Here is a 27,201-nt window from a genome sequence, read left to right as displayed (position 1 = left end):
ACTACAAAAACATCAGCCGCTCACAGGTACAACAAAACACTTCACTAGCATAAGCCGCATACATGTACAACACACAACACTACACAAACATCAGTGAAATTCTGAATAGAATACCACCAATCACATACCGAAAGAACATCAATCAGACACGGCCTCCATCAACCTCACAACATGTGATCATAGTAATTTCACGCCATCACGGCGCGATACGTAACACGTTCATCTGCTCAGGCTGGAAGTACAAAAATCTCACTCGACACACAAACTTCAGTCAGAGCAGATTACGTATTTAATCTGACGCAAGCCAATGTAAGACTGCGAGGGACTTTAAAATGTTTGACTGTTGTGTTCCTGTCTGTCGAGCCGACGAAACGTTAAAATCTGTCATTTTATGGTACGATCGTCCGAAATGTTCGTGGTGCTTAACAAACGCAGGCAATGGTATTACGACATAATGTTATGATGTCTGTTGTTATTTTTATGAAGTCTTCACTGGGTTTTCTTTTACGTCAAACGGATGTTGTCTACTCTGACTGGACTATATATGCCAGGGCAGGACTTATAAATAATACCAGAGTACTTCCCAACAGAGAGGACTCTTCATTCGCATGAGTAGTCGCTCCCCCGTTCCTTTCACTCCTCCTCTCCAGCCCCTCCCCCTCTCGCCGCCCCGGAGCGCCTGGATTGTTTTACTGCCTTTTATGGCTGTATTGTTTCAGAGATTTGAAGCTTTTTTCAGCTCCTCCAGCTGCCCACCGATTCGACTCTACAAGCACCCATCACACAGCAAGAGGACAGCCAATCACGGCCTTTCTCTCGTGTTGATGACAACGGGATGGGGGGACACATCTCGGACCACCTGTCCAGTCATTTGGAGCAGGATAATAAGGGGTTTGGGGTTCCGCACAGCATTATTTCACTTTTACGTGGTGCATGTTTGTTTCGGCATACTCCTAAGAAACCTTCTGAATCAATAGGCAATGAATAAAAAGTAGTTTCAAAAGTCTGTAAAAACTTAAAAATAAGCCTCATTTTTTTTTTTTGTAAATCCTACTAACATTTTTTTCCAGTGTTTGAGTATATGTTTTCTATAAATACAAAATAAATATGCACAGTACACAGACATATATTATGTATACACAAACTTTTATTCTGGATGCAATTCATTCGTTAAAAACGTTCCAAATTGTGACTGAGCTGTATGTTGATAGATAAACCATTTTTGACAAAGATGTTATGACGGTTTTATCAATTTGACAGTTAAATCATGTAAACAAAGGCCCCAATATATTTTTTAAATGATCTTTTATTATTTTAGTTTTATTGTATGAATGTATCTAATGAAAGAATGCACATTAAAAAAGTTGTAAAAAACATTTTAGTATACGACAATAATGATGTTACTATAGTCCATATAAATGCAGGTCTGTTGCCCTTCCCCCCTTATTTTTTTCCTTAAGACGTCTTGACTGTCTTAGAAGCGTCTCTTTTTACTGTTTCCCAGCGGAACGGTTCTTATTTCACCTGGAAACTCGAGAACCTATGTTTCCAGGAATCTCTTGAATACACTTAATCGCCTTTCTTGAAACGTAACAATTTCTCCGAAAATTGCACTTGCACACAATCTTTGCAGCTTGTGAATTGTGTAAAAGTTAGTACTCGATTTCCGGCTGACCGACTGTGTAAATAAATCTACAGTAAGGCAAATACTGAATTTCCTCAATTATAAAAAGCCGTTTAAAAGAAAACACAATGCATTTATATACTGGTTTTATTTTTAGTCTGTGGGATTCTAATGATCTTTAGTATCGAACCCTGTTTTCACATGTTGTTAAATCTAGAATACTATTTTCAAAGCCCAGCGTACATTACAACCTACAAACACTCTTGACTGTTTATATGCATTATTTCAATATTATAGATCTAGCCTATCTAATGTCATGTTGGGCCGCTTTTATCACTTCCAAAAACTGATTTGGGTACAGTTTTGAGCTTCAGTGGAGCATTTATTGGGGTAAACATCACGTATACCACCCCCACGTGTAAAACACTATTTCACTGAAGACTGGGTATATATCTGCTCATAGCGCCTCTATGTGGCGTAAACTGGTACTGCGCAACTGGTAGAGGGGGAAGTGCTGGAGGAGAGCACAAAACATCATTTTTAACTGACATCTGTTATGTGATGTTACTTTACATAGTTTCTTAAACAGCTGTCAGACTGATCCCAGAGCAGCTGTTAACAGCCTCATTTAACACAAACAGAAGTTTAATGACCGTCTGTAACAAACCTTTGATCCTGAGGTCAGCCTAAGGCTTGTGACCCCCACATGGAGTTGCAGGTTTGTTTTATTAACCGTCGTATTTATGGTACTTAATTTTTAATTCATTTTAGCGCAAAAGTGTATCATCAAAGCATTATTTTTGATAAACCGTTATAAGACCTCCATCATTTGACAGGAAAGTAAGTCACGTGAAATACAGGATGCACTCTAAACTAAAAATAGGTGCTACTGTTTAAGTCTTGTTTTTGGCACAACAAGCCCAAAGCATCATGGGATTCCAGGGCAGGATGAGATGTGAGCTAATTCATCCTGATGTTTCACTACGGCCCTGTTTGGACTAGAAATCTAGCTGATTATTTACAGAATGCTTCGCTAAGTGTAGTGCAAAAATACTTAAGTTTTGTAATAAATACTTAAAGAAAAGTTGTTGGTATTTAGTTATTTGGTCTATAGATTGTTCGAAGTAAAACCCTTTTCTTATTATTCTTTTAATAAGCAAAAAATAAATGTGGGGTGCCACATTTTGTGTGTTGTTACCGCTGAAGTTTTAACTTGTTTGTGTGTTCTGCAGAAAACAACTGCAAATCATATATGAAATTAATATTTAATAAAATAGAAAAAAATTAGTGTTACCAATAAAAAATATTGTTTTCTCAATAAGAAGCTTCACTTTATAATCGTTCATGTTTTCTGTCAAGTATCAAGAATACTACGATAGAGATCACCATGTGCTCTGGTCTAGTTTTAAATACTCGTACGGCATGTGTAATGTGCTGACGGGACGTTTACCGCAGGCCTGCTGTTTAATTCAGAGCTTTCACAACATAAAGCAGAATAAAGGCGCTCAAGGTTACGGGATTCAGCTATTACTCAAATCACAGCCCTGACGGAGCAAGACATTTCATCCGAGCTGTTGTCATGGGAACAGGCTTGAGGCCGCACCGCCTTCTCCCGTCAGCCTGCCATCACACAATAAACACAGATGAGTGAGAAAGAGAGAGAGAACTCAAAGTGTGGTCTTATACAAACCCCAGTCAGAGAACAGCTCACATTCAACTACACAATAGAAGTCGAGTTCACATTAACCCTTGAAGAGAAACTGCAAATATATCTGCACAGAACATCTGCAAGAGCAAGTTAAAGTGGATTTACAACTGTTATCAGGTATATTGAGATTCAGGAATTCCGATCTCTCACAGCGATAGCTCGATACGTGTTATCTTATTGTATTACGTTAAATAAAAAGTATTTTATTTATGACCAAAGCGTGCTGGGAAGAAGAAATATTTAGATGTTTAGTCAAGGTCAGACTTGTGCGTCATTCAGCTCAGCACTGAAATGCCTTCAATTTATAATTCAATGAAATAAAAAAACAGACTGTTTTAGGTGAACTGATGCGGATTTACATAAGAAAAGGAAGTTGGAATGGCAGGATTAGGGTCAATATACACAGATAGTGTAAATGTAAGTACAATATAACACCACACATGTTGATAATAGTGAGATGCATTTCCCATATTAAAGGTTAATTGTATTAATGATGTATAGTTTGTAATATACTACAGGTGCAGAAAAAAAATATTTCAAATTTTTATTTAATCCGCATTTCTAGATGTATTGTACTCATTCCGGTTCAGTGTCTTTTGAATTTCAACAAAATCAAACCTCGGAGTGACATAAAGTCGATTTTTACTTTTACTGTTGTGTTGCTTAAAAGTCAATATCTTGTTTTCGTTGCCGTATTTGAGATTCTGAAAAATTCAGAGCATCTTTTATGTTATTTTCAAGTGTTTCTTCGGTTTTCATGATCTGCGAATAAATGCAAAACAATATTTTTAATTGATATTTGGGAGAAACTTTGCTAGTAGTTCATAGGGGTGAAAATCGGACAATTTATCACAATACGGTGTAGTATCGATTTTCTCCGCCAGCGATACAATATTTGCTGATGCCTCCGAATTTTTGTATACGATACGATTCAATTAATTTAATTGGTATTTCGATATTACTTGTGTAGTTTACGCAAGCAGTTACATTTTATATAACTCACAAAAGCAACCAAAATATATAAGATGAATTAATTTTTTTATATGGTCTCTTATTTATTTTTTTGCGGCTGTATTAACTTTAACTTCTCAAAAAAACTCAAGGGAACACGTAAATCATACTGTATTAGATCTTAGTGAACAAAATATCCAGGTTAAAACTCTTCACTTATATACTTTTTGCATAATGTTGTGAGACCAAAATAATGTGACAATGGTCAATGAAAGCCAAAATCATAAACTCATTCTGGTCGGGAATAACAGTAAAATCCAAAATTGGAAATACAGGCAGATTCAACCTTATCAAAGTAACTCCTAATGTTAGTATGTAATGTTCATGGCCCACGTGCCTGTATGAACTCCCAACAATATCAGGGCATGATGAGATGGTACATGATGTCCTGTGGGATCTCCTCTGGATCAGAGCATAGGTGAGCTCAAGGACAGTCTATGGTGGTACTTGATGGCTTCAGATACATGAGATCCCAGAGGTTCTCAACTGGATTTAGGTGTGGGAAATGCGAGGGCCAGTCAATGTCACCAATAACTTCATCATCCAGAAATTGCCTACAGACTCTTGTCACATGAGGTTGGGCGTTATCATGGACCAGGAGGGCTCTGGACTCTACCAGCATAAGATCTGACAATAGATCGGAGGATTTCATCCCGATACTTCACAGCACATGGAGGTCTGTAAGACCCTCTGAGAATGGTCCTCCCCAGACCACCCTTTCTGTTGCCTATTTAGTATACCCGTTGTCACTTTTATTTGCACCAAAACGAGTGAAAATGGTTCACAATTACTTCCTTAGTTGGTTAATTGATATTCCTAAAGGGCAGCCGACTTGGTGTTATGCTGTGTTGATCAGGCGTTCCCTTAAAGGAGGTCAAATGACATGGCTAAATTAATATTATGGTCTGTTTTTGATGTAAAGTAATGTGTATACACGATTTAAGGTTAATTTACAGCAAGGAATGGTAAGACGATAAATAACGCGACCGCTTTGGCCCTTCTTGATCACGTCTCGTTGTGACTCAACAAAGACAATAAACCCCCAAAAAATGCTAAATAAAAAACATGACATTTGTTGCCTCTAGTTGTAACATTATTACTGATTATTAGGACTTATGTTGTCTTTTTTCACATTGCGCAAATTTCTTCATTTGCAGATCACAAACACACGACAAACTCAAGCCGCGTTAGTCCGTAACAAAGTCTTTTACAATGAAGATAAACTTACAGGATGTGAATCTGAAGTGCGTCTGGCATGTTGTAATGGTTGGAATGGCCCCACTTTTTAACCAAAGCTTTCGTGCATAGCCAGTCTTAATCTCTTTTCCAGGTTCGTAAAGCAATCGTCGGTGAAATGCATTCGGATTGTACTTTTCTGGAACATTGTTGTAAATGAAACGTAACCATTCATTTTTAGTTGTTTCATATTTTGGAAGGGCAAACAAAGAGGCTTTCTTTTCGCAACGAGACACGCAGCGTCTCCACGACAAGGTTGCGGATGTGACAATACAATGAGAATTACAGTACGGCCACCTCACTTGAGTTTAAATTTGGGAGGTCTTATATTAATAACATATGTTGCTTCTCCAAAACATGATGGTAAATAAATCCTATTAAATCTAGTATTTATTTGACCACGGTGCCAGAACATATCCATAATTTCCCAGAATTACTAAACTGGTGTGATGTTTATATTTACTTTTGTGGAGTTTTCTACAAACAATATGGTTAAATAATCCAGCTCGATCTCAGGATTCCGTAATTGCAAAAAAGCTTTTTTATTAAAGAAAACAATAAAGCTCCACCCTTAAATCTGACCGTCACTTACGTGAAACCATATCATACCAAAGCATACCGAATATGATCGGACAAATTACCCGCATCAGAAAAAGTTACAAGTTGAGCGTTGATTGCTGGAATCAATGTCCGAAAAGTACATTCAACATATTACACGTGTGAACTCTCGGATTAATGTTACGTAACGGATGAAACATGGCACACTTTTTGTCGCCACTTCGCTCTATATATGTATACTGTAGAAGTGATGTAATCGATTGCATGCGCCATTAGATATCTTAAACATGTTTAAAAGAGAAGAAGTGAGCATGACTGATAACAGTGAAAAAAATGGAATCTACACACTACATACCTTTATCTAGTACTGACTGTAAATGGAAGAATTTATTCACAGAAATTAATCTGTTTGGTCACATTGCATAATCCAAAGCATGACCCTCTCTCTCTCTCTCTCTCTCTCTCTCTTTCAGATGTTGGGAGCCCTCACTGCGATTCCCATCAAGGTGCCTCACGTGAGCTGTCTTCAGAGGCTGGCGGGACACTCGCCCAGCGTGCTACCTCAGGTATCACACTGTTCTTAATGGCCCAGTATGGATGTGTTTACACAACAGTTTACATTTTACATAAAATCACACAATGCAAAGTGGCTCATTAATCTTTTTGGGTATAGTCAGGGCTTGACATTAACGCTTGTCCGCTTGTGAATGTTTTGTAGGGGCAAGTGAGAGAAAATTTGTTTTAAGAGCATTTTACTGTGTGAGTGAAGCTATCGTCAAACACACTTAAACTCAATAGTCTTCCTGTCGACCCATCAAAATAAAAGTCTGGTTAACTGGAACACACGTAAAAATACTGTAGTATTTGCTTAAGGAAATTGTAGTTTCCTTGTAGTAAATTGTAAGTAAATATAGTGAGGTTCAAAAACACAATAGTATCTAGGAATTTTACTGGAGTTTACTTTGATATCAAAGGTTTCACATTTCTAGTAATTGTGCAGTTAATTTTCATATTGTAATTTCAGAACGTTTTCGAATATTCTTCCTCTCCCCAAATTTTGTCACTACCGAAACACAATAATATATAATTTTATAAGTTTAAATATTTAGATTTTGTATAAATCTACTTTTTAAATATATATTTTACATGATAATTGATAACAGTTACAATTTTAACAATATTTCAAGTGTAATTTATGAGATTTGTTGTATTTTGAATCCAAACTTTTCTTTGCAAATTGATCGTACTGATTTCAAAGTTAAGGATTCATTCGTTTTTATATACCTTGAGCCAAACACTATCATAACATATAAGTTAATAATTGAATATACTTTATTTTTGGAAAAACGTCCCATGTTTCTGTCGTGACACACACATTTTCAGTAGTTATGGTAATATTTGAGCAGTTTCCACAATATTTAATTTGCACGGCTAAAACAGACGTTCAACATTTTATGTTAACACAAATAACGTTGTTGCACATACACAGCCAGCATATATAGCAGACACATATCTGACCGTAAATATCTAATAGAAAACCTACAGCTCACATACTTTATCACTACAAAAACATACTAAAGTTCTAATAATATGCATAACTGTACAGAGTTTTGTTTATTTCCCCAAATAAAGAATTAATTTTTCCTTTTTGTCACTACCGAAACCATTTTTGTCACTACCGAAACAATACCCAACGATATGTCCCAGATTTTCAGTCTTTTGAAGACATTTACTTCAAAATGATAAGACCGACCTACTCACCATGTAGCTACTAGAGAGAGGGATAAAAAATTTAGGGGTTTGCTAAGTTCAGTCTCAGCCAATGGACAAAAACATACACTGTTACACATGAAGATCCGGGACACATTTTTTACGTAGTTTAATCATTTAAAACTTTTTTATTTGGAACTTTTTTAAACATCCAAAATATATATATTTAAAAATAACAATGGAAAAAAGCTGAAAAATGTACTGTTATTTAGAGGTTTGGGACACCCTTCTCCCAATTGAAAGTATGCAATAAATTATGATTTTAATATACTAAGGTTGTTGACGATTCATTAATCCAACACCCATCAACATTTTTCCGTCTCTGTAGGTTAGGCCAAAGACTCTTATTCCAGACAGCCTTCCCCACAGTCCATGTCGAGAGCAGCAGTCGGGCCAGACGCTGGCCGTGTCGCAGGGCATGGCTGTGATCAGCCCAAAGAGCCAGGGCGCATCTCTGCCAACTGCCAACAGCACCTTCCGCAATGAGAGATTGTCCAACAGGCAGGATGAGAGTTCATCGACGCCACCGGCCGTGTCCGGCGTCTCCACGGCCAACCCCGGAGTGGCGTATGCCATCATCTCTGCGGCATCGCCCGGGATTCAAGGCGTGTCGGGGGTCACAGAGGCCATCAAGGTGCAGCCTATGATCTTCAGCCCGGACAGCAAGGTCAGAATGTACCTGGTGGGAATGTTTGTGGGCAATTGTAAGATCTTGAATGTGATGTTGTTTTGAGGTATCTGATGTGTAAGACTACACGTAGATATTAACCAGTAGGGATGCACCGAAATTATAATTCTTGGCCGCAGCCGAATAATTATGAAACACTTGGCCGAATATCGAACATGGTTGTTTGGATTTCTTCTATTAATTAAGCCAATTTTTTCACTATTGCATAAACTGAATTATCAATTGTGCTTTTCAATAAAATACAATTGAACTTAAAATATAAAATTGAGCAAACGAAGTCGATTCCAAAAAAAAATTCTCCCTTATTCAATGAACTAACTGACTGCAGAAAGAACGTCATGCACTCAACAATTCAACATAAGCCAACATCCATGCAAGCAATGCATGCTGAGGCTGACTGACAACCATTCCACTTCACTTCTCTCTAAACTCCGCCCACAAAAGCTGACTGACAGTTCTCTCAGAAGGTGGACTAGGGATGCACAGACATAGCTTGACATTCCAAGTTGTTAGGTACAGCGAACTGTGCGCACGCTACCACTGTGCGATGTCAGAGATTTTGAGAGTGGCGGGGCTTCGGTTGCCAAACATTCGGTGCATCCCCATTAACCAGGAATGAATAACTCATGTAAGCACTGTGCTGTTATAGGTTATAATCATCCAGCCACAGATCCCCAGCAGCTCTCCAGCCTCACAGACGGACAGTGCCGTACGTGAACCTAGCCCCGATCCCTTAACCCCAGCCAAAAAGACAGAAGAGGATCCAGAGGTACAGTACAAACTAGTGTAGTCGTATCATTTCTGGGTCGCTCCCTTAAAACGTTTTTTGAACGTTTTGCTAACATTTCCATTAAGCTGTAAAAATGTCATTTTTGGTTTTCTAAACGTTTCTGCAGGGCCGGCCCAAGCCTTTACGGGGCCATAAGCAGAAATTTATGTGGGGACACACCCAATTCTATTAGTTGTAGATGTGTTTGGGATGTAGGAATGTCATAAAAACAAAAACACACAAACCTTGCATTACTTGTATTGGGATAATTTCATTACTTCTAACGTTAGGCGAACTGTCCCTTTAAATTTTGAGCACGGACCAGACAAAGGTTGTGGAATTTACTTTTCAAACGTTTAAATATATGCAAAGATTTCATTTTAATTTTATTTGAATCATAACCCGTGAACCCCCTTTCTAAAACCACACAGCCCTTGAGGATGATTTAATATTATTTTATTTACTGTATTTAGTGTAATTTTGACACACTCACAGACAAAATTGTAGGTACAGTCCTACGTGAGAAAATGGATTTGTGTTGTGAATATTTCACAAAAAAGATGTAATTTCATGTGCTCTTTGGGGCCCCCTAGTGGCGGAGAGGCCCTAAGCAGCCGCTTATTTCGCTTATAGGGAGGACCGGCTCTGCGTTTCGGTAAAAATATTTTTTTGGATGTTAGTTTTTTAAATTTTGCAATACATGTAACGTTCAAATAAAACGCTCCTGTAATGTTTCTCCAAAAATATTTTTGTTAAAAAAACATTGGCTTTCATTCACTAAGCATGTGTACGCACAAATTTGTCCGTGAAACCTGCGTACGGATGCTTTCACGAACAAATCATGATTCACAAAAACTTTCGTACAGAAATTTATTTTAAATATAAGCGAAAAGATCTTTCCTTTTCTCTCTCTCTCTCTCTCTCTCTCTCTGTGTTTTATTGGATATGAACTGAATTTGACTACTGCGCACTTGGAATTACTTTCGAGAGCGCGTCTGTAGAGAGCATCACATGGAGTTTCCTGAAGTAGCTTAAGTGGCGACAGGTGGTAAATGAAAGGTTAGGCGGAAAGCCCTAATATGGAAATGTTCGGGGTGTGTTTTATGCAAATGACTTAACTTGTGCACGGGTATACTTTTCGAAATACTCCAAAATCACTAACATTAGGACGAGGTTAAGAACAAATTCATGTGCGTACGCATGTGTTAAAAAAAACTGTTTTAAAGCCTAGATGTTCTGACGGGCAGAGATCTCTAACGTCTGCCTGAGGGGAGAGGTGCTAACAGGTTGTGACCGGGGTGAGAGGGGTCTGTGATGATGTCACCTGCCCGTTTCTTTACTCTGGAGTTGTACAAGTTCTGATGGTTGGGCAGGTTAACACCAATTATCCTTTCAGCTGTCCTAACGGTCTGCTGCAGTCTTCTTCTGTCTGATCTCCTGGCTGACCCAAACCAAACTGTTATAGAAGAGCACAGAACCGATTCAATGACAGCTGAGTAAAACTGTGTCATCCGTGCTTGTGGCAGGTTGAACTTTTTTGTTGACGAAGAAACGTATTAATGTATTCATTTCTCCACAGAAACTTAACTTCATGGTGTCATTAGGTCTGGTGACGACAGAACATCTGGAGGGTGAGTTTGTGCCATGTGCTGTTAGTTGTAAAATAAAAAAAGAATTCTGCATGAATTACTGTGTGATCATACCAAACGCGACTTGAGCGAATAAATCGTAGTTGGACGCTTGAACATTTTGAGTTTACTCGCTTCGTTCGCGCGTCAAATTCACTTCACTACAGACGAGAATTCGCGTCATGGGGCTTCTGCCAGGCGGCTCCAGTCTCGTATTTATATATTCAAATCGATTTTGACAACTTACCAAATTGTCCGACCTCCTCACTCACTTTCTTCCAAGCAAGATCCTTTTTATTTCAGCTTTGATAAAAAAATATGTATCGTACAGCTCCAGGTATCCACATACAGCAACGATGATTTTGTCCTCCGTTGTTGTTTGGGATCGCAATGTCATGATCACGTCACTACTAGAGCAAGCTCCTGATGGGTTAACGGGGCGCGAATTTTCGCCAAAGTACACATTTTTCAAGTCGTGAGGATCACGTGTCAAACGGCCGATACGATCAATTCGTGCGAATAGCGTCATTCGCGGCGCCTCATTCGCACGAATCGCGCCGCAAGGAGGTCTACCGCGTCTTTTGCATTGATTTACCTTTTAAATCACTTGCGCTTAACACGTCATTTGCGTTTGGTCTGAACGCAGAATAAGACAAAACAAATGAGGTGAAGCTTGAGATTTCAAAAGCTTCTGTTTCATGAGTCACGCTTGAATAACACCATTGCAATCTACTGCAAGCTTTCAAATTCGAGCAAAACATCACCTTATAAACAAATGTTTGTGGTCAGAATTTCAAAAAATGACTCTTCAGTTGGATTTTAAAGTTTGGCTTGTGTTTTGTTTCAGAGATTCAGAGTAAAAGACAGGAGAGGAAACGACGCAGTACAGCGAACCCAGCGTACAGCGGCATGTTCGAACCCGAGGTCTGTCTGTTTGCCCATCAGTGACACATTATTCCTTTAAATGTTACACAACTCGGGTCATTTGTAAACGTCTTGTATCTCACTTTTAGCGCAAACGGCTCGCCTCGCATTACCTGAACGGCGCAATGTTTCTGTCGGCAAAAGGTAAAGTTCATTTTGCTTCTCTCAACAGCTGAGCTGGAAATGATCAAACTTACAATTAATTCATTTCAAATGATTATTTTTTTAATTCAATTGTATTACATTTTATTTGTTGTGTCCTCTTCGCACTTTGCATTGTTGAGAAGCAGCTTTACGGAAATTAATATTGAAGGCTTTCACACATACACTTTAGGGCATTTCACACTGCGCTTAACCCCGGGTTATCTTTATTCTAAACCCTGTGTTTAACCTCACTTGTAATTTTGAAGTGGGGTTATTCCTGCATTTTACCCGGGGTTATGAAACCCTGCTCCGAAGAAGGGTTAACCCCGCATTGCAGGGCCAGACGTGTGCAGTGTGAAACTGATAACCCAGTGTTCTGTTTACCTGGGGTTAAGAATAACCCGTGGTTAACCATTTCAAGAGTAAAAAGCCCTTATTTAAATACATTTTATGTGCTTATTTCTTTCGAACACATATTTTATCTTTTCTGTCTTTGTTTTACTAATGCATCAAAACTTTACATATGAAATTCATTATGTTATTAATACGTTACAACGATTTTCGTCTAAAACAACATGAAACAATCGCACAAGAAAACAAGCTGATGATGATGCCACTATTACGTTTTTTTTTTTATTTTAGCTTTGACGTGCTTTTGTTTACACTTCTACTAATCTAAATCTAGAGTGAATCTACTTGACCTGTTTTAGGTGTGAACGTGCGTATGTGGGTACAGTTGAACAGGAACGTGAAGTTGAATGCTTAAAGCTGTTAATAACCACACATCAGCATGTGTGCTCGCGTGTGTGATCACTGTATAATAAACACTAACCAACTGTCTGCTTCACTCACACGCTAGACTCTGAGGAACTGGGTTGGAAGGTACGTCTGTAACGTCACCGCCGGTCTGTGTGTTTGTGCATGCGTGAATTCTGATCGTTTGTCTGTAACCGTGCTATCTTACATTGCTTCTTAAATCATCCCAAACCGTGTTGTGAAATAGTGCCATCTTCTGAACAGATCGTGCCATTTCCACAATGTCTTGGATATACAAGCCAGTTTTTCTAGTTGGCGTCAGGGTGTTGTGTAGTAGTGGTGTTATATAACTTTGTAAATAACGGGTGTAACATCTATCTTTGATGGTTGTGTGACACACAGGAGGAGCTGCAGCATGATGATCACTGCGCGGTGTGTAAAGAAGACGGAGATCTTCAGCCGTGTCACACCTGCACCCGAGCGTACCACCCCGACTGCCTGCACCCCCCTCTCAAAACTGCCAGCAGGGCCATGTGGATGTGCCCCAAGTGCCAAAAGAAAGTACGTAACCATGCAACGACCTCAACAAATGCTTAACTGTGTCGAATGATGCGAAGAATTTGGAGGAACGTGCTCAACTTCTGTTTGTGTTTGGCAGGTTTTGAACAAAGAAAACTTGACGTGGCCACAGAACTTCATCCAGTCGTATGTGACGCATAAAACAGGTGCGCTCGCTATCTCATCTGGATTCGTTCATATTGTGTGATGATAGATTAATGTGACGATGTGATGATTTTCCAGTGAGAGAGGAGGAGAGGAGGAAGCTCATGAGAAGAAACGGTGAACTGAAGAAAGAGTGTGAACATCTGAGCGAACAGGACCAAAGACTCGGCAACTCTCTGTCGGTAAGAGCTTCGCAAAAGTCTTACACCTGTTAATCCAAGTTGATGATTCGCAACGCTAATGTAACACAACAAGGTTAAACCGTGTGTGTGTGTGTGTGTGTGCTCAACAGAAATGCATGGAGCTGAAGGAGTGTCTCCTGAGTCAACAGCGGGACACGCAGGCCTCTCTGGAGCGCCTCAAGACTTTAATACGCCTCATCCAGCGTGACCAGATGATTCAATTCACTATGACGGCCACCACCACCACGGGAGCGTCGCTGCTCTCCCTGCCCTGGATCAAAGCCACGGGCAGCAGCACCACCACCACGCCGCCATCTGTAGGCCCCGCCGCGGTACTGCACAAAAACCTGCTGCAACCGCAAGACAACAACTGACCCCAGATCACCAAACACATTCATACTGAGACACGGACGGTGACGTCTAACAAACGTGTTGTCTTTTGGTAATGCGGAGGGGCGGGAATGCAAAAGAAGAAGTTATAATCGATTCATAAGTATTTTTTAAAGCCAAACACACACACAGTGCTCACAAGATTTTTTTTACGCACTGTTTTTTTAATTTGTTATTTTTCTCGGCCTTACTGTATTTACGACTAGATTAAAATGCCGTCGCAGATATATGAAATGAGTATTCTACATAGCTAGAGGCGTTTTTTTATGCTTTGCGTTTTTTACGGGGGGGTTCGGTGTTGGTGGGGGGGTCTGTGGGTGGGGGGTTACGGTAGTTGTGGTTGTCTTGGCAAGCGACGTATGAAACCGAGAGCACTGTACATTGATATATTTGAATAGATGGTTAGCATTTTCAGCGAACAGCGGTTGCCATAATAATTCAGGTTAAAGAGAGATGGGGGCGAGTACGGACGAGCAGACGAACACGAAAGACAAATAAACAACAACAAACTTTTTCAGTATTAATAGAGTTGAAAGAACAAAGTATTTAAGATAACAACAGAATTTAGCCTTTTTAGGGGAGATTTGAGTATTTTCATGCGGATGCCTGGGAATCATTTCAGACGAGTATTGGCGGGAGGGATCGTCGTTGTACATATATTTATTTTATTTTGGCTGTCCCAACAAAAAGAGCAAAAGGCCATTTCAGTTCTTTGAGTGCCTGATCCCATTATCCAAAAAAGTTGATTTTGTTTGCCCAGTTTATAAGATATGCCAAAAACCAGGAGCGGTTTTGTACCGTGGACGTTTCATTTCATCTCGCTTTCGTCAGTTTCTATTTTCACGTGTTGTTTGTTTTCTTTTTATTATCCTTCATCACGTCATGGACATCAACCGCAATTGCATTATTATTATTTCTATTTTTTTTTTTTTTGAAGTAAACACTGCCTGATGAATATCATGAAGTCATATCAAAATAGCCTAGAAAAATCCTTGAAAGGGTACTTTGGAGATTTGAATGGTTTGTCTTCCGCTGCGTTTAAGTTCAAATGTTTGTTTATTGAAACCACGATCCCTGACGGAGTTACAAACAAACAATTGCAACGGCACGGTCATTCTTAGTCAATGAGATTTCATTAAAATATTTAAAGAAACAAATAACATCATTATCTGTTTATATCTTTAAGGGCTAACAAACTTCGATCAAACCACATCTGGATTAAATAACGAGTCTTCTTCCGATCGAAAAGAAACATCTCCTGAAATCTTTTGGGTTAAATGTCAGTTGAAGTCTGTGTATATAATCTAAGAAAATACAATAAAATATATTTTCACTGTAATACAATGCTACATAATACAACATGCCAGAAACGATTGAATGCATTTGATCATAAACATCTTACTAAAAAGTGATTATTATGTTTGTCATATGCAAGGACACAACGGCGTTCAGACTTTAATAAGCGCGACTTTAGTTTCTAAATACTTGTTGTATGTGAAAAGACGTTCTGTTATGAGGCGTTATAAACAGGCCGATCCCTACAATGCGTTATATAAACAGACTTCATTAAATGTGCTGTTGTTTTACGTATAGATTTTTTTACAAAAGCCCACAGAATGTCTCCTTCAGGTCCTGTATTATCAGAAAACGATTGTAACTGAGTGCATATCATGTGTCAGACTGTTTTGTCACCTGCTAAATATTGAACAAAATCAGATGTGCCACTGCAAAAAAAGAAAAACACGACATCACGGCCTCGTTTTCCAGTAAAATGTGTCAACAAAATAAACCTACTTAAGTACTTAAATGTACAAAACATTAATATTTAATAAGTATATTTTTCTTTATTTAATATTTAATAAGAATATTTGTGTTTAATTTATATTTAATAAGAATATTTGTGTTTATTTTCATATTATCTCAAGTAAATGATGTATTCTTTTATAATTTGTGTTTATTTTTTCTGTATTTATATTTGATTTCTAGCTAGAAAACAAGACACGAGGCAGGCAAACATGACAGCTCCTCATTATCAGTTTCGTAAAGAAATCTGCATATCATTTTCATTCACACGCTGACACTCACGTTCCAGAAATCCTCTCCGGGAGAAACTGTGCTGTGCTTCTACAGATCTATTTTACTACACTCGACACTTGGTTGAACAAAAACAAATCTATTCTTTTATCAATGAACAAATGAGGGAAGACACAGTGTTTTTTTTTTTATTATTTGCTAATTATGCATTTTGACTTACGATATGTGGTGTGTACGTTTGCGACGTAAGAGCAGACGGCAAGACGAAGGATTTAAGACCGAGATGTCTTCATGACGTCATGGGGCCGTGTTTGCCTTGTTCGCTCTGAAGGGGACTGTCCAGTGGATAGTACGTATAGAAAAGTGTGTGTCTTATATATGCCAATGTAGTTTTTACATCATCTTATGATCTATTCAAGTCGAGTGATGGACGTTGATCAATTGTAAAGAGTCTCACCTTTTTGTGCCCATTGAAAACTTGATTCATAATAAACAAGGAGAAATCCTGGAAAATGATGTTCGATATTAAATGTGTGTTGTGTGATGAGACCAGAACATCAGTCTGGGTCAGTCCAGCAGGTGGCGCAAACGCACCACGTGTCACCTATAACATACCTAACCTGTATACTGCAATATTTATTCTACTCCAGTACCTGACACTGGAAACCAGAGCCGAACCAATTGGAGTTCAGGAAGCCGCGCAACAAAATTCAGATCTATTGCAAATTAAAATTTACCCTAATATTTAAAAAAAAACATTAAATATACATGCAGTCATTTATGTGAATATTTGTAAAACTGCCTTTAAAGAAATGCTTATTTATATTATTAAATGAGACAGTGCAGTATAACAGTAGTGTGAATGTGATGAGAGGTATCGGTGAGCATGCTGTGATTCCAAATATTAAGCACAAAGATTTCTTTGGATTGGTGAATAGTGAAGTGCAGTATGATTTGTAAGCCATGTCAACAGAGACGGTTGCTATTAGTGTGATGGTGATCTCAGATGTAAATGTTTAGTCTATAAACGGCACACTGGGCACTGGGTTGGGTCATTCCTCATGTATATTTAGTGCACTGTGGGAATTCAAATAAACTTCATGTTGTGCTCATGTAGTCCATGGTCACAGCATGACTCTATAAATAGCATCTTAATCTGTAGCGCGAATAACTAAGTAAACAATGTTTATTAAGAAATAAGAAATAACCCTAATGATGAAGTTTTTTTATTAATATGAAAGACGTTTTTAAAAGTTGACTTTTAATGTAAGATGATCCTTACGCATCACATGATCATTTCAAAAATCTCAATCAAAAATACCCAGTATCTATAAAGTCACAGACTATCTTGACATCTCTTTCTAGTCCAGCAGATGACGCCATTAAACTGTACTAAAATATACGTCACTCTCTGTGTGCCAAGGAATCTTCTTCAATTGGATTTGTGTAGGCTATGTATTGGAGTGGGCTTGAAGACACAGGTAAGGTCGTGGAGTCTTTTCATCCGAATGAAGTGATGGTCAATCTGATCACCAGCGAAAGGACACAACGCCCGGCAGATCAGACTGTGATAACATGCCCTTGTGTCGATGTTGTGAATGACCTCTCCGTGAAGGCGCCCTTAGCACGTAAACCTAAAGCAAAGACAGATGTTCCCTTAACGTTACTATTTGGTTCCATTTTTGTCATTTATTTGGTTGGTATTTTTGCAAACACAACAACGTTGTTGTGATAAAACAAGATTCTCGGATTAATCAAACCGAAATTTAGTTCAATACGTACAAACGTATGCAAAACGTTTCCTATTGGTCGTCTTTAAGTTATTATTGCAACCCTAAAAAAACGTTGCAGAGAGGTTTTTTATAACAAAAATAGGACAGTCTCAGGTTAAGAAAATAACTTTCCAGGCTAAAAAAAGCACATCTTTAAAAGACATTTTATTAAAGGTTAAGGTCTGCCAGTTTTACCTGTTCACAGTCTCATATCTAATGTCATGACACACAAGCGTCAATGCATCACACTTACCTGACTATCATACGATTGCATAAACATCTATTAATCTCCCCGGGGGGGAAAAACGGTAAATTGCCGCGATCCATCATTTCAGTGCATTGAGATCTTGACCTTGGTTTGACATGCTTAGACCCTGAGAAATAACAGAGCTGTGCTTCATATCAATAACTGCACTATTTCTGTAATAAATCGAGGATGATGAGCTTACAATTCAGAGAAACTTCCAAAGACATAAACGTGATGCTGGGAGGTACGTTATTGCCCCCCATGATTCTACAATAAACATTCAATCACCTGAAAATTATTCTTATTTATTTTTGCCTTCATTGGACAGACAGGTATTATAGAGAGGAAAGGAAGCGAAGTGGATGGGATGGGGGAAAGGGTCGCTCCGGACACAAGAGGCCATTTATCGGAGCACAAACCACTTGACCATCGGCTCCGATGAAAATGTATTTTATTGTTAATACAGTCAGTTGGACATTTGCGTCATGCTAATGTTAAAAAGTCATTGTTTTACAGTATACAACAGCATCACTCTAAACAAAAATGCTGCTATATTACACCAAAAGTGGTTCTTTTCTTGTGACCATGGGGGAACCACTTTAAGCACTAACTTATATAGAACCTTATATAGGTTCTTTGGGAAGACTGAGTCAAAAGTGGTTCCCCTATGATTACAACCAAAGATCCACTTTAAGTGCTATTTAGAACCTTCTTTTTATATTTGTCAACAGTATACACTCGATCTTTATGTGATGCAATGACATTCAGAGATTTTTGCACATGTGACTTACATACAGGGGGGGGGCTGTAGGGGGTGAGCCATTGTGTGTTCAAACATCAAGTTCCTTTATCTAATTATCATTTAACTGACGTCTAAGTAAAATCAATAAGTGATTTACACGACCTTGGTTAACTGTTAGTGTTGTTCTTTATTCTCAAGTATTTGTTCAGGGGAAACATCTAATCTCACCGTTCTTTATAAAGGTGAGCCTATAATCTATCTGAAGATCACAGGACAGAGAAATTGACCCGATACCCTCACCCAGATTCAGTTCTTCAGCGCGTGAATATTTAATGTGTGCGCTGGATATTTAAAAGGTGTATCGATCGGAATAATACACCTCAGAAGTGATGGAGTCGAATGAGATTTTGCTGAGCACGCTTGGATCTACATTCCAAAGAGTTGTATATGACGCTAAATGATGTTTTATTAACTAAGTTCGAGAGGAGCAGGAGCAGATAATCAACCCGTGAAATTCTTAGTATAAGTCGCATCGAACACTGTATATGTGACAGAGGTCTGATCAACACAGAACCTCAGCATTGGAAGGGCATGAAAGTCATTTCAGGTGAGTTTTAAATAGTGTAGGCTGGGCATGGCCTAGAGATGTACGCTTGTTTGCGAAACTAATGGCAGATAAAACACACACCCATCAGTGCAAACGCATCCGGGACATTTTGCGGCCAAACACAACGTTACGACTTGTGGTTACAGCCACACCAAAAACACACTGAAACATTTCTTAGGATAGAGAACAGTGACAGATGAAGGTTGCGACAGACACACTTTGTTTTATGATCAAACACGTCGTTTTCATCCAAAGGACATTCAGTTCAAAAGCACTTTTCACAGTGTGCATTGTTACCTTCGGCTTTTCAGAAAGCATTTGGAGCATGAAGGAAAATAACTGGGAAAATGGCTACAGATTATGACCACAAGAGACAATCGACAAATATTAATAACAGATCAAACTGGGCTTTTTGTTCCTCTTTGCATTTTTTGCTGTTGTATATACACTCAAAAAAAATGTTTTTGCTGCCTGTTCAATTTACTTAACTTGCTTAAGTTAAATCAACACAACTTTTGGAAAATATGGTTACAACATGATTGTTTTATGTTTAGTCATATAACTGAATCCATTCATGTTGGGACAACATAAAGGAGTTGTGTTGTGTTAACATAAAATAGTTATAATAGGGCAGAGGACTTATATTTCCCAGCATGCATTGCGTACACTGCATTTTGAGAGTTATTTTCTTAAATAAGTGTTTTATATTGTGCACTTTTCAGTAAAAGGAAACACTTGTTAGTGTTTAACTCTTTATAACTTTTAAGATAAATGAACATTAGTTATATTTTTGAGTTTGGTGGTTACCCTTGTTCAGAAAAGTGTTGCCTTTGGTTAGGTCGGCATTTCTGGCATTTCTGTTGAGTTCTATTTTCTCAATATCATCTTATTGAAGTTAAATGAGATAATGTCTAATAAATGTTACAAATGTATAATATAAAAAATGTTGAGCAATTCCTTTTATTTTAGTGTTTTTATTTGACCTACAGACTTAGTTCCAATCATTAAGTACAATCAACACAAATGGATAACATTAGCAAAGCTTATTTCTGTTAAATAAATTGAACTAAATCAGGTCATCTTAGATCAAGCTATAGTCATCAAATTCAAGACAATAATTTACATTTATTCAAAATAAGTGTGTGATGTACCATTTAATTAACAAAGTTATGAGCGATTTACTTAAAACATTATGTAACGATTAATTGTATATTACCTTTTCCATTTAAGCAACTAAGTTTTGTGGGACCAGTTGACATAACTTTATTAATTAAATACAACATTTCATTTCTAAGAGTGTACTTGAATAAAAACCCTATTCCTTCATATGCTGTAGTTTGCTCTTTTGTCAAATAGTTTAGTCAAAAAGGGTTACAACTATACCCCCCAACCTTTTATTATCGACCACAGGGATCTTAAGGATCACGAAACCAGTCTTAAGTTGCAGGTGAACATTTTTAGTAAAAGACAAAAATACATTGTATGGGTCAAAATTATCGATTTTTTCTTTTATGCCAAAAAATCATTATGATATTAAGTAAAGATTGAGTTCCATGAAGGTATTGAGTAAATGTCCTGCCTAAAATATATAAAAACTTTATTTTAGTGAGTGGATGGCCTGCCACAGCGCACCCGATTAACAACTTCAAAGGCACTTTTCATTCCTTTGCACCGTCAGATTCCTGAGTTTTAAACTTTCGTATCTCAGCCAGATGTTGACATATTCTAACAACTCATACATCAATAGAAATCTTATTTATTGAGCTTTCCGATTATGTAAAAATCGAAATTTCTAAAATTGGCCATAAGATGGGTTTTGTTGTCCAGGGTCACACATTTACCCAATCAAAACTTTTAAAAAGAGCTTGCTAACTTTGACAACACAGTGTTTTGTTATTTAAAAATAGTTACTTTTTATTTGCCGAAAAGTAGCGATGTGGAGACTTTTTTTAAGATGTGGTTTCCATTCCAGGGATGTTCATTTAATCATCATTTCTAGATGTGTAGTGATCATTTCAGTCTAGTATTTGTTGAATTTTGACAAAATCAAACCTCAGGAGTGACATAAAGTCATCCAACATCAATGTGAAAGACTGACAGCGTGACACATGAAAACGATGATAAAAATCAATGAAGTAATATAACTGTTGTGCTGCTTTAAAGCGAATCTGAACTTGTTTTCTTTGCAGTATTTGAGGTCTGAAAAAATACAGAGAACCCTTTCTGTTATTATCACCTGTTTCTCCAGTTTTCGTTTTCTGAAAATAACTGCAACAAAAACAACATTTGAATCAAAATTTGAGAGAAATGTTGGTAGTAGTTCACAGAAAGAAAAAAAAGATAATTTATCCTAAACACATATAGTTTTTGATCATTTAAAAGTGGCTGTAGGTATGAATTAAGGGCCCTTTTGTATTATCATAAACTCTAATAAAAAAATTGAAAACTCTATAAAAAATCTGGCATCTGGGGCGCCAGAAACAAAAACGTAAAATAACATTAAAAAAAAAATATATATTCCAAATTTGTAAGTTTGCATGTGTATTTCTGCATTTCAAAAATATGCCAAAATTATGTAACAGTAAAATTACAGTTTTCAAGAAGTGTTTGAATTTGTTGCACCCCTGTGGTGTTTGTTCTCAGCAATGCCATACAGTGAAACCATGCTGATATAGTTGTCACATTCGTTTCCTTGTGTGTAAATGTGCATTTGTAACACACTTCAGACAGCGTGATGTTTTCTTTTGATGGTCCAGATGGATGATTTTCTGGTGACTGCCCGAGGTCGCATTTGTTGTCTGATATTTACAATCAGGAATTATGGAGAGTTGGAATTTGGCGAATAGACTACAACACCAGGCTACAGAGTTGTGCCTTTTAAAAACACACACAAAAAAAGTTGTTCAGGAAGTTAAACATCATATGATGAGCATAAAAGCTATTTCTAAGTGCTTGGGTAAAATGTCTTATTAGACTTATTGTGAAATAAATCATTACATTGCTGGTTTATCTTGTAGATGCTTTTATTAAACTTATTTTCTTCAAGTTTAATGTACTAGATCTATGAAATCATTTTTTTACATTAAACATGATGACACATTTTTCCAGCCCCCAAAAACTGAAATAAAGAAACATTGTCTTTCTTTATGCTGTTAAAATGTTTTTCCGAACTATAATCTGTTATTGAACTTGTTAAATATTGTACTGTTGCACAAATAAACAAACACAAAGTTAATTGACAAAACGTGACAAACCCAAGCAGGGTTAATTTGGGCTCAGTCAAATGTTTGAAATGCTCATATTAATATTGAAATATACATTTGTCAATCTATTTTATGGGAAGTAAATACAAAGTACAACAAAAGCACGCACATCAACTTGAAATAGGTGTTAGACCAAAACAAATCATGATAGAAAAACGTTCATAATCATTAAGATATTGATTATAAATGATAATATGGATTAAAGAAAGATATTGATATTTTTGGAGCTTTGGTGCGCTGACTTTTCATAAGCTTCTATTAATAAAATGAATCCACAACTTTACCTGGAACTGAAATCAGCTTTATGCAACAGACGGCTACAAAATATTACCACGAGTCACAGTAATAGGATGGATGGTGTGTCAAAGACAGGTCTTTTATAATCTCTGTGAATGGTTTTACATAAACAAGTCCATAAATGACAATTGATTGTGACTACATTATGAGAAATATGTAATGTCGATTCTAAAAACGGTGTAAACCCGCCAGGACAGAAATAACCACTTTGGGAGGTTTGTGGGTGGAGAAAAAAGATGCGCTGGTCCACTGCCAAAGAAGAGCTCCAGATTTGGATGGCTGATATCTCCTGAGCAGAGGAAAGTCATGTGAGATGAAGTTCACGCTGGTCAGTGTACTTTGTGACAATCCGATTGAGGATTCTGCTCTTTTCATGTGTCATCTTGACTGTGACACGGTATTTGTACAGTCAAAAATGTCAGGGAACTTCAAACAGGCCACTACATCTCTAACTTTTTCGGGTCGTCCCGAGGGAGCAGTGGATATAGAAACTTCTCTCCAGCCGCTCTGGTTAAACTCGTCTTAGTTTGGAAAGTTCTGTCAAGCAGTGTTTGTGTTCTTTAAGGAGACGGTTGATGTGGTGTATTAGGGCTACAAGAACTTGTGCACTATTCATGTCAATACAAAGCTAAAGTAGGTCGGGATTTGGTTTAAAGGGGAGGTCTGATCTAGTTTTGTTAACATAATTCACTTTTTAAAGACTACAATGAACGGCTCGTCGGGACAACAACAAACCTTTTCCAGGAATCCCAAAATTCGCATAGACCCTGCCCCCTGGAAGACGGATAGCATAATGGTTGGCATCTCAACACACACTCTAAGCAGTAGACCAACCACAGAAGACCGGCTCAGCTTGACCAATCATAACTTTTTGGAAGGAGGGACTTCATAGAACCAGGAACTCAACAGCCTGTTGACTGATGGTGTAAAACGCAGGTGAAATATGTAACATATTTTTTTGAAAGTCGTAAAATAAACGTAATAAAGACTTAGTAAATAGGCAAACTAGGACATCTTTAATATAACACCATGTAATGAAAATACCACTAAGATGACCTTTGAGTAAAATGATGATAGAATTTTCATTCGTGTGTCGTTTCTTTAAAGGTGCTGTCTGTAATATTTTACCGTATTCCATCAAAACAATACCTTCATATGACATTTAGGAAACATGCTCAGCTCATATATTGGTTTGCCCTAAAACACTGCTATAGCCAATTATTCTACTCTGAAATGTGCGTTCTGTGGTGGATTGTATGTTTTGGTTTTGGTCCGTGTGACCCCGCCCACTGACGATTTACCCTCTAGTGTATTTCGACAGCTCGGTTACACCAAACAAATAATCTGGGTCAGAGCAGATTCCACCCTTTCTGTACTATTACGTGACAAACTTACGAAGAATGATTATATTTTACAACTTACGAGGAGCCAAACACAATTTACTATGGTTATCTAAACAAGACATCAATATGGCCGCTTAATGCGATCTACTGAACCTCTGAAACATGCTGCTGATTGAATTATATTTGCAAACAACAAAACCACTGCAAACTCACAAATTATGGATAGTATGAGAAATTAATAGTAATGAAATGTCTGTTTTTAGCAAGCGTTATTCTTAAACTGCTATTTAATGTGTGTTTATGAACATCTTTTTGGTTTTCATTTCTCCCGTATTCATCACTTGTATTGATTGTTTGGTGCTTGTTGGGTCATATTATAATATCACATATGTCTCTGACATGAAAGCGCCCGCAGGGGGATTATTGATGGCCATTTTGCACATATTCTTCGGAGAAATATCTAACTGAAATCATCGGGCTTGTGTTACCCTGTCATGCTAACGGAGTGCTAAATGCAGCGCAGATCTCAAAGCGAGAGAGCAAACAGCAGGATATTGAATCCGGTTTACAAAGCACTGAAGACTGAAGTTACAGATTCAATCGAAGAACCACAGCCAATATTCAATCAGTGAATAACATACCTTGCTGGATCAATACAATCTGAGAGATTTTTTTTAAGATATTCTCTACAATAAAGAACATTTTAATTCCCTCTATACGGTCAATACAGATTAATAAAAAGAACAAAAAATATAACAAAATAAAACAATGGATTTTTTTTTTCTTATTAATATTATAAGACCATCTATTAAGTGATAATAATAATACTCATTATTATTATTGATTTGAAATATAATGTATATAATGCTTTCTCATATAAAGTGCTTCAGACAATATTTTAATGTAAATATTATTATTGTTTCGAATTCATTGATTTAATTGATAACTGTATCCCTCCACCCTCTACTATCCGTATTTGGTAACACAAGATTTTTTGGGTGAGAAAACCGCAGAACAGACATATTTCCTCACATATGGCTATACAGCAAGTTAAGTCAAAGCGTCTGTCTGCAATGTTGCAGTCGATCTGCCCTCGGTTTTTTAAGTCCTGCTTTCACCGCTCATGAGACATCCCACATTATAAATAGTCTCTCGCACAGCTGATTTGGGCTGTAATGACTTCAGCTGTGTTTTACTCACGCTCGCTTTGCTGCCTGTGTGTCCTGGACCACATGGCCGGTGAACGCAATGATATTGCAACTTGATTCGTGGTTGAATTCACGTACGAACATTTCCTGTTAAATACTTAACACCTAAAAGTGTAAATATGTCAAACAGACATCTTAGAAGAGTTTGGAAGAGTGGAGGTTGAGCTTAAAAAAAGTGCTTTCAATTAGCACAGTTCGACACGGTGGTCAAACCGTGCTTGTCGAAAATTCCGAGCCGAATACAAAGGTTCATAACACGCTGGCTTAGTGCAGTTATGAGAGAGTGCTTTTGCACATATAACGCACTGTGGTTTGGGATTTTCTTCACTGCCAATGTAAGCAAAGCCATATGAAATGTATTTCTCATCATATTCACGCGTTTTTGGTCGTCTTTCTGTTAGCTGCTGAACCTGATTTGACGCTGTAATCTCCGATGAATCACCATCTGTGTTTGTGTCAACAGGAGCGGGTGCTGGACTTACACCTGCAGCCGAAGTGCTGTTGGACAGACCCGGGGTGAAGTCAGAGGACTGTGTATCAACCGAGCTGCCGGGAGTCCAATTTCTTTCCATGACTGCGGGCCTAAATCTTTGCAGCCACTTATCCATTTTAAATTTTACAAGCAGTTGTTGATTTGCTCCAAGCCACGTGCAGTCGAATTACTGTCCATGCGGTATGTAAAGATGTGAGCCTACGCATGATACTTGAGTGGAGGCATATTTATTGGATGTCATGAATTTGACCTTTTATGGGACTACCTGACTACTATTTTGCTTTGTGTACACTAGAGGGAGCACGTCTTAATATTTAGCTAGTGAGAAAAGCATGCCTGGTTGAATGTCAGGTGTGTTATAATAAAGTAAACATTACATTTCAGCATTTGGTGCACGTACCCCCTCTGTCACCTGGCGTAACTGCCGGGGTACGCGTACCCCAGTTTGGGAACCACCACTCTACAGTTAACTCACTATTCACGAGTTCACCTCGCATTAAATATCTATAGAATGGGGACGGATATTATGTGTATTTGGCTTGCACTCCAGGGGAGAGGGCTCCTAGCCTTGAGGTTCCTCCAAACTCGGAGCACCCGCCTCTTGTCCCGGGAGAGGGCCTCAGGTCTTTCCCCCCTGTTATGGTGCGGTAAAATAGGCTGATGGAGTTGGGGTGGTTAAAGGGTTAGAAAACAAATAGTATTTTAGCAGCGACAGAGGGGGCCATTCTAATCTCTGAGGGGATAGAGTTCCAGAGACAGGGACCAACCACAGCAAACGCTCCACTCTCCATTTTACCCTAACTTGGGGGACAACCAGTAAAGCCTGGTCAGAAGACCGTAGACATCTAGACGGGGTGTAACTATGGAGTAACTGGTCGAAGTAGACACGATCAAGATTATTCAAGGATTTATATACAAACAGGAGAATTTTGAAATCAATTCTCTGATGGACTGGTAACCAATTTACGTCTCTAAGACTAGGGGCTCAAGTTTACGACACCCAACAACCTATTGGGTGAATATTACATCACCTAGTCAATATTCATGAGTCAATTGTGGAAATTTGCATTTCTAACCATCGTCA

The 27,201-nt window shown here is 38.0% G+C and overlaps 1 protein-coding gene across 1 annotated transcript in view; it reads left to right on the top strand.

Annotated features, from left to right (window-relative positions):
* The window catches only part of phf21b (PHD finger protein 21B), a 35,884-nt gene extending 19,223 nt beyond the window's left edge, over nucleotides 1–16,661 (top strand). Inside the window, exons 3-13 of the mRNA XM_056748433.1 lie at nucleotides 6,611–6,703; nucleotides 8,236–8,574; nucleotides 9,245–9,364; nucleotides 10,944–10,995; nucleotides 11,840–11,916; nucleotides 12,006–12,060; nucleotides 12,920–12,942; nucleotides 13,219–13,377; nucleotides 13,475–13,541; nucleotides 13,618–13,721; nucleotides 13,832–16,661. Coding sequence (XP_056604411.1) covers nucleotides 6,611–6,703; nucleotides 8,236–8,574; nucleotides 9,245–9,364; nucleotides 10,944–10,995; nucleotides 11,840–11,916; nucleotides 12,006–12,060; nucleotides 12,920–12,942; nucleotides 13,219–13,377; nucleotides 13,475–13,541; nucleotides 13,618–13,721; nucleotides 13,832–14,095 — 1,353 coding nt within the window. The 3' untranslated portion in view covers nucleotides 14,096–16,661. The remainder of the gene's footprint in view (nucleotides 1–6,610; nucleotides 6,704–8,235; nucleotides 8,575–9,244; nucleotides 9,365–10,943; nucleotides 10,996–11,839; nucleotides 11,917–12,005; nucleotides 12,061–12,919; nucleotides 12,943–13,218; nucleotides 13,378–13,474; nucleotides 13,542–13,617; nucleotides 13,722–13,831) is intronic.
* Nucleotides 16,662–27,201: the final 10,540 nt, after the last annotated feature.

The sequence above is a fragment of the Triplophysa dalaica genome, chromosome 5 (genome assembly GCF_015846415.1).
Source record: "Triplophysa dalaica isolate WHDGS20190420 chromosome 5, ASM1584641v1, whole genome shotgun sequence".
In the NCBI taxonomy this organism is placed as follows: domain Eukaryota; kingdom Metazoa; phylum Chordata; class Actinopteri; order Cypriniformes; family Nemacheilidae; genus Triplophysa; species Triplophysa dalaica.
The sequence above is the reverse complement of the archived record's forward strand: the minus strand, read 5'-3'. Positions and strand labels throughout refer to the sequence as shown.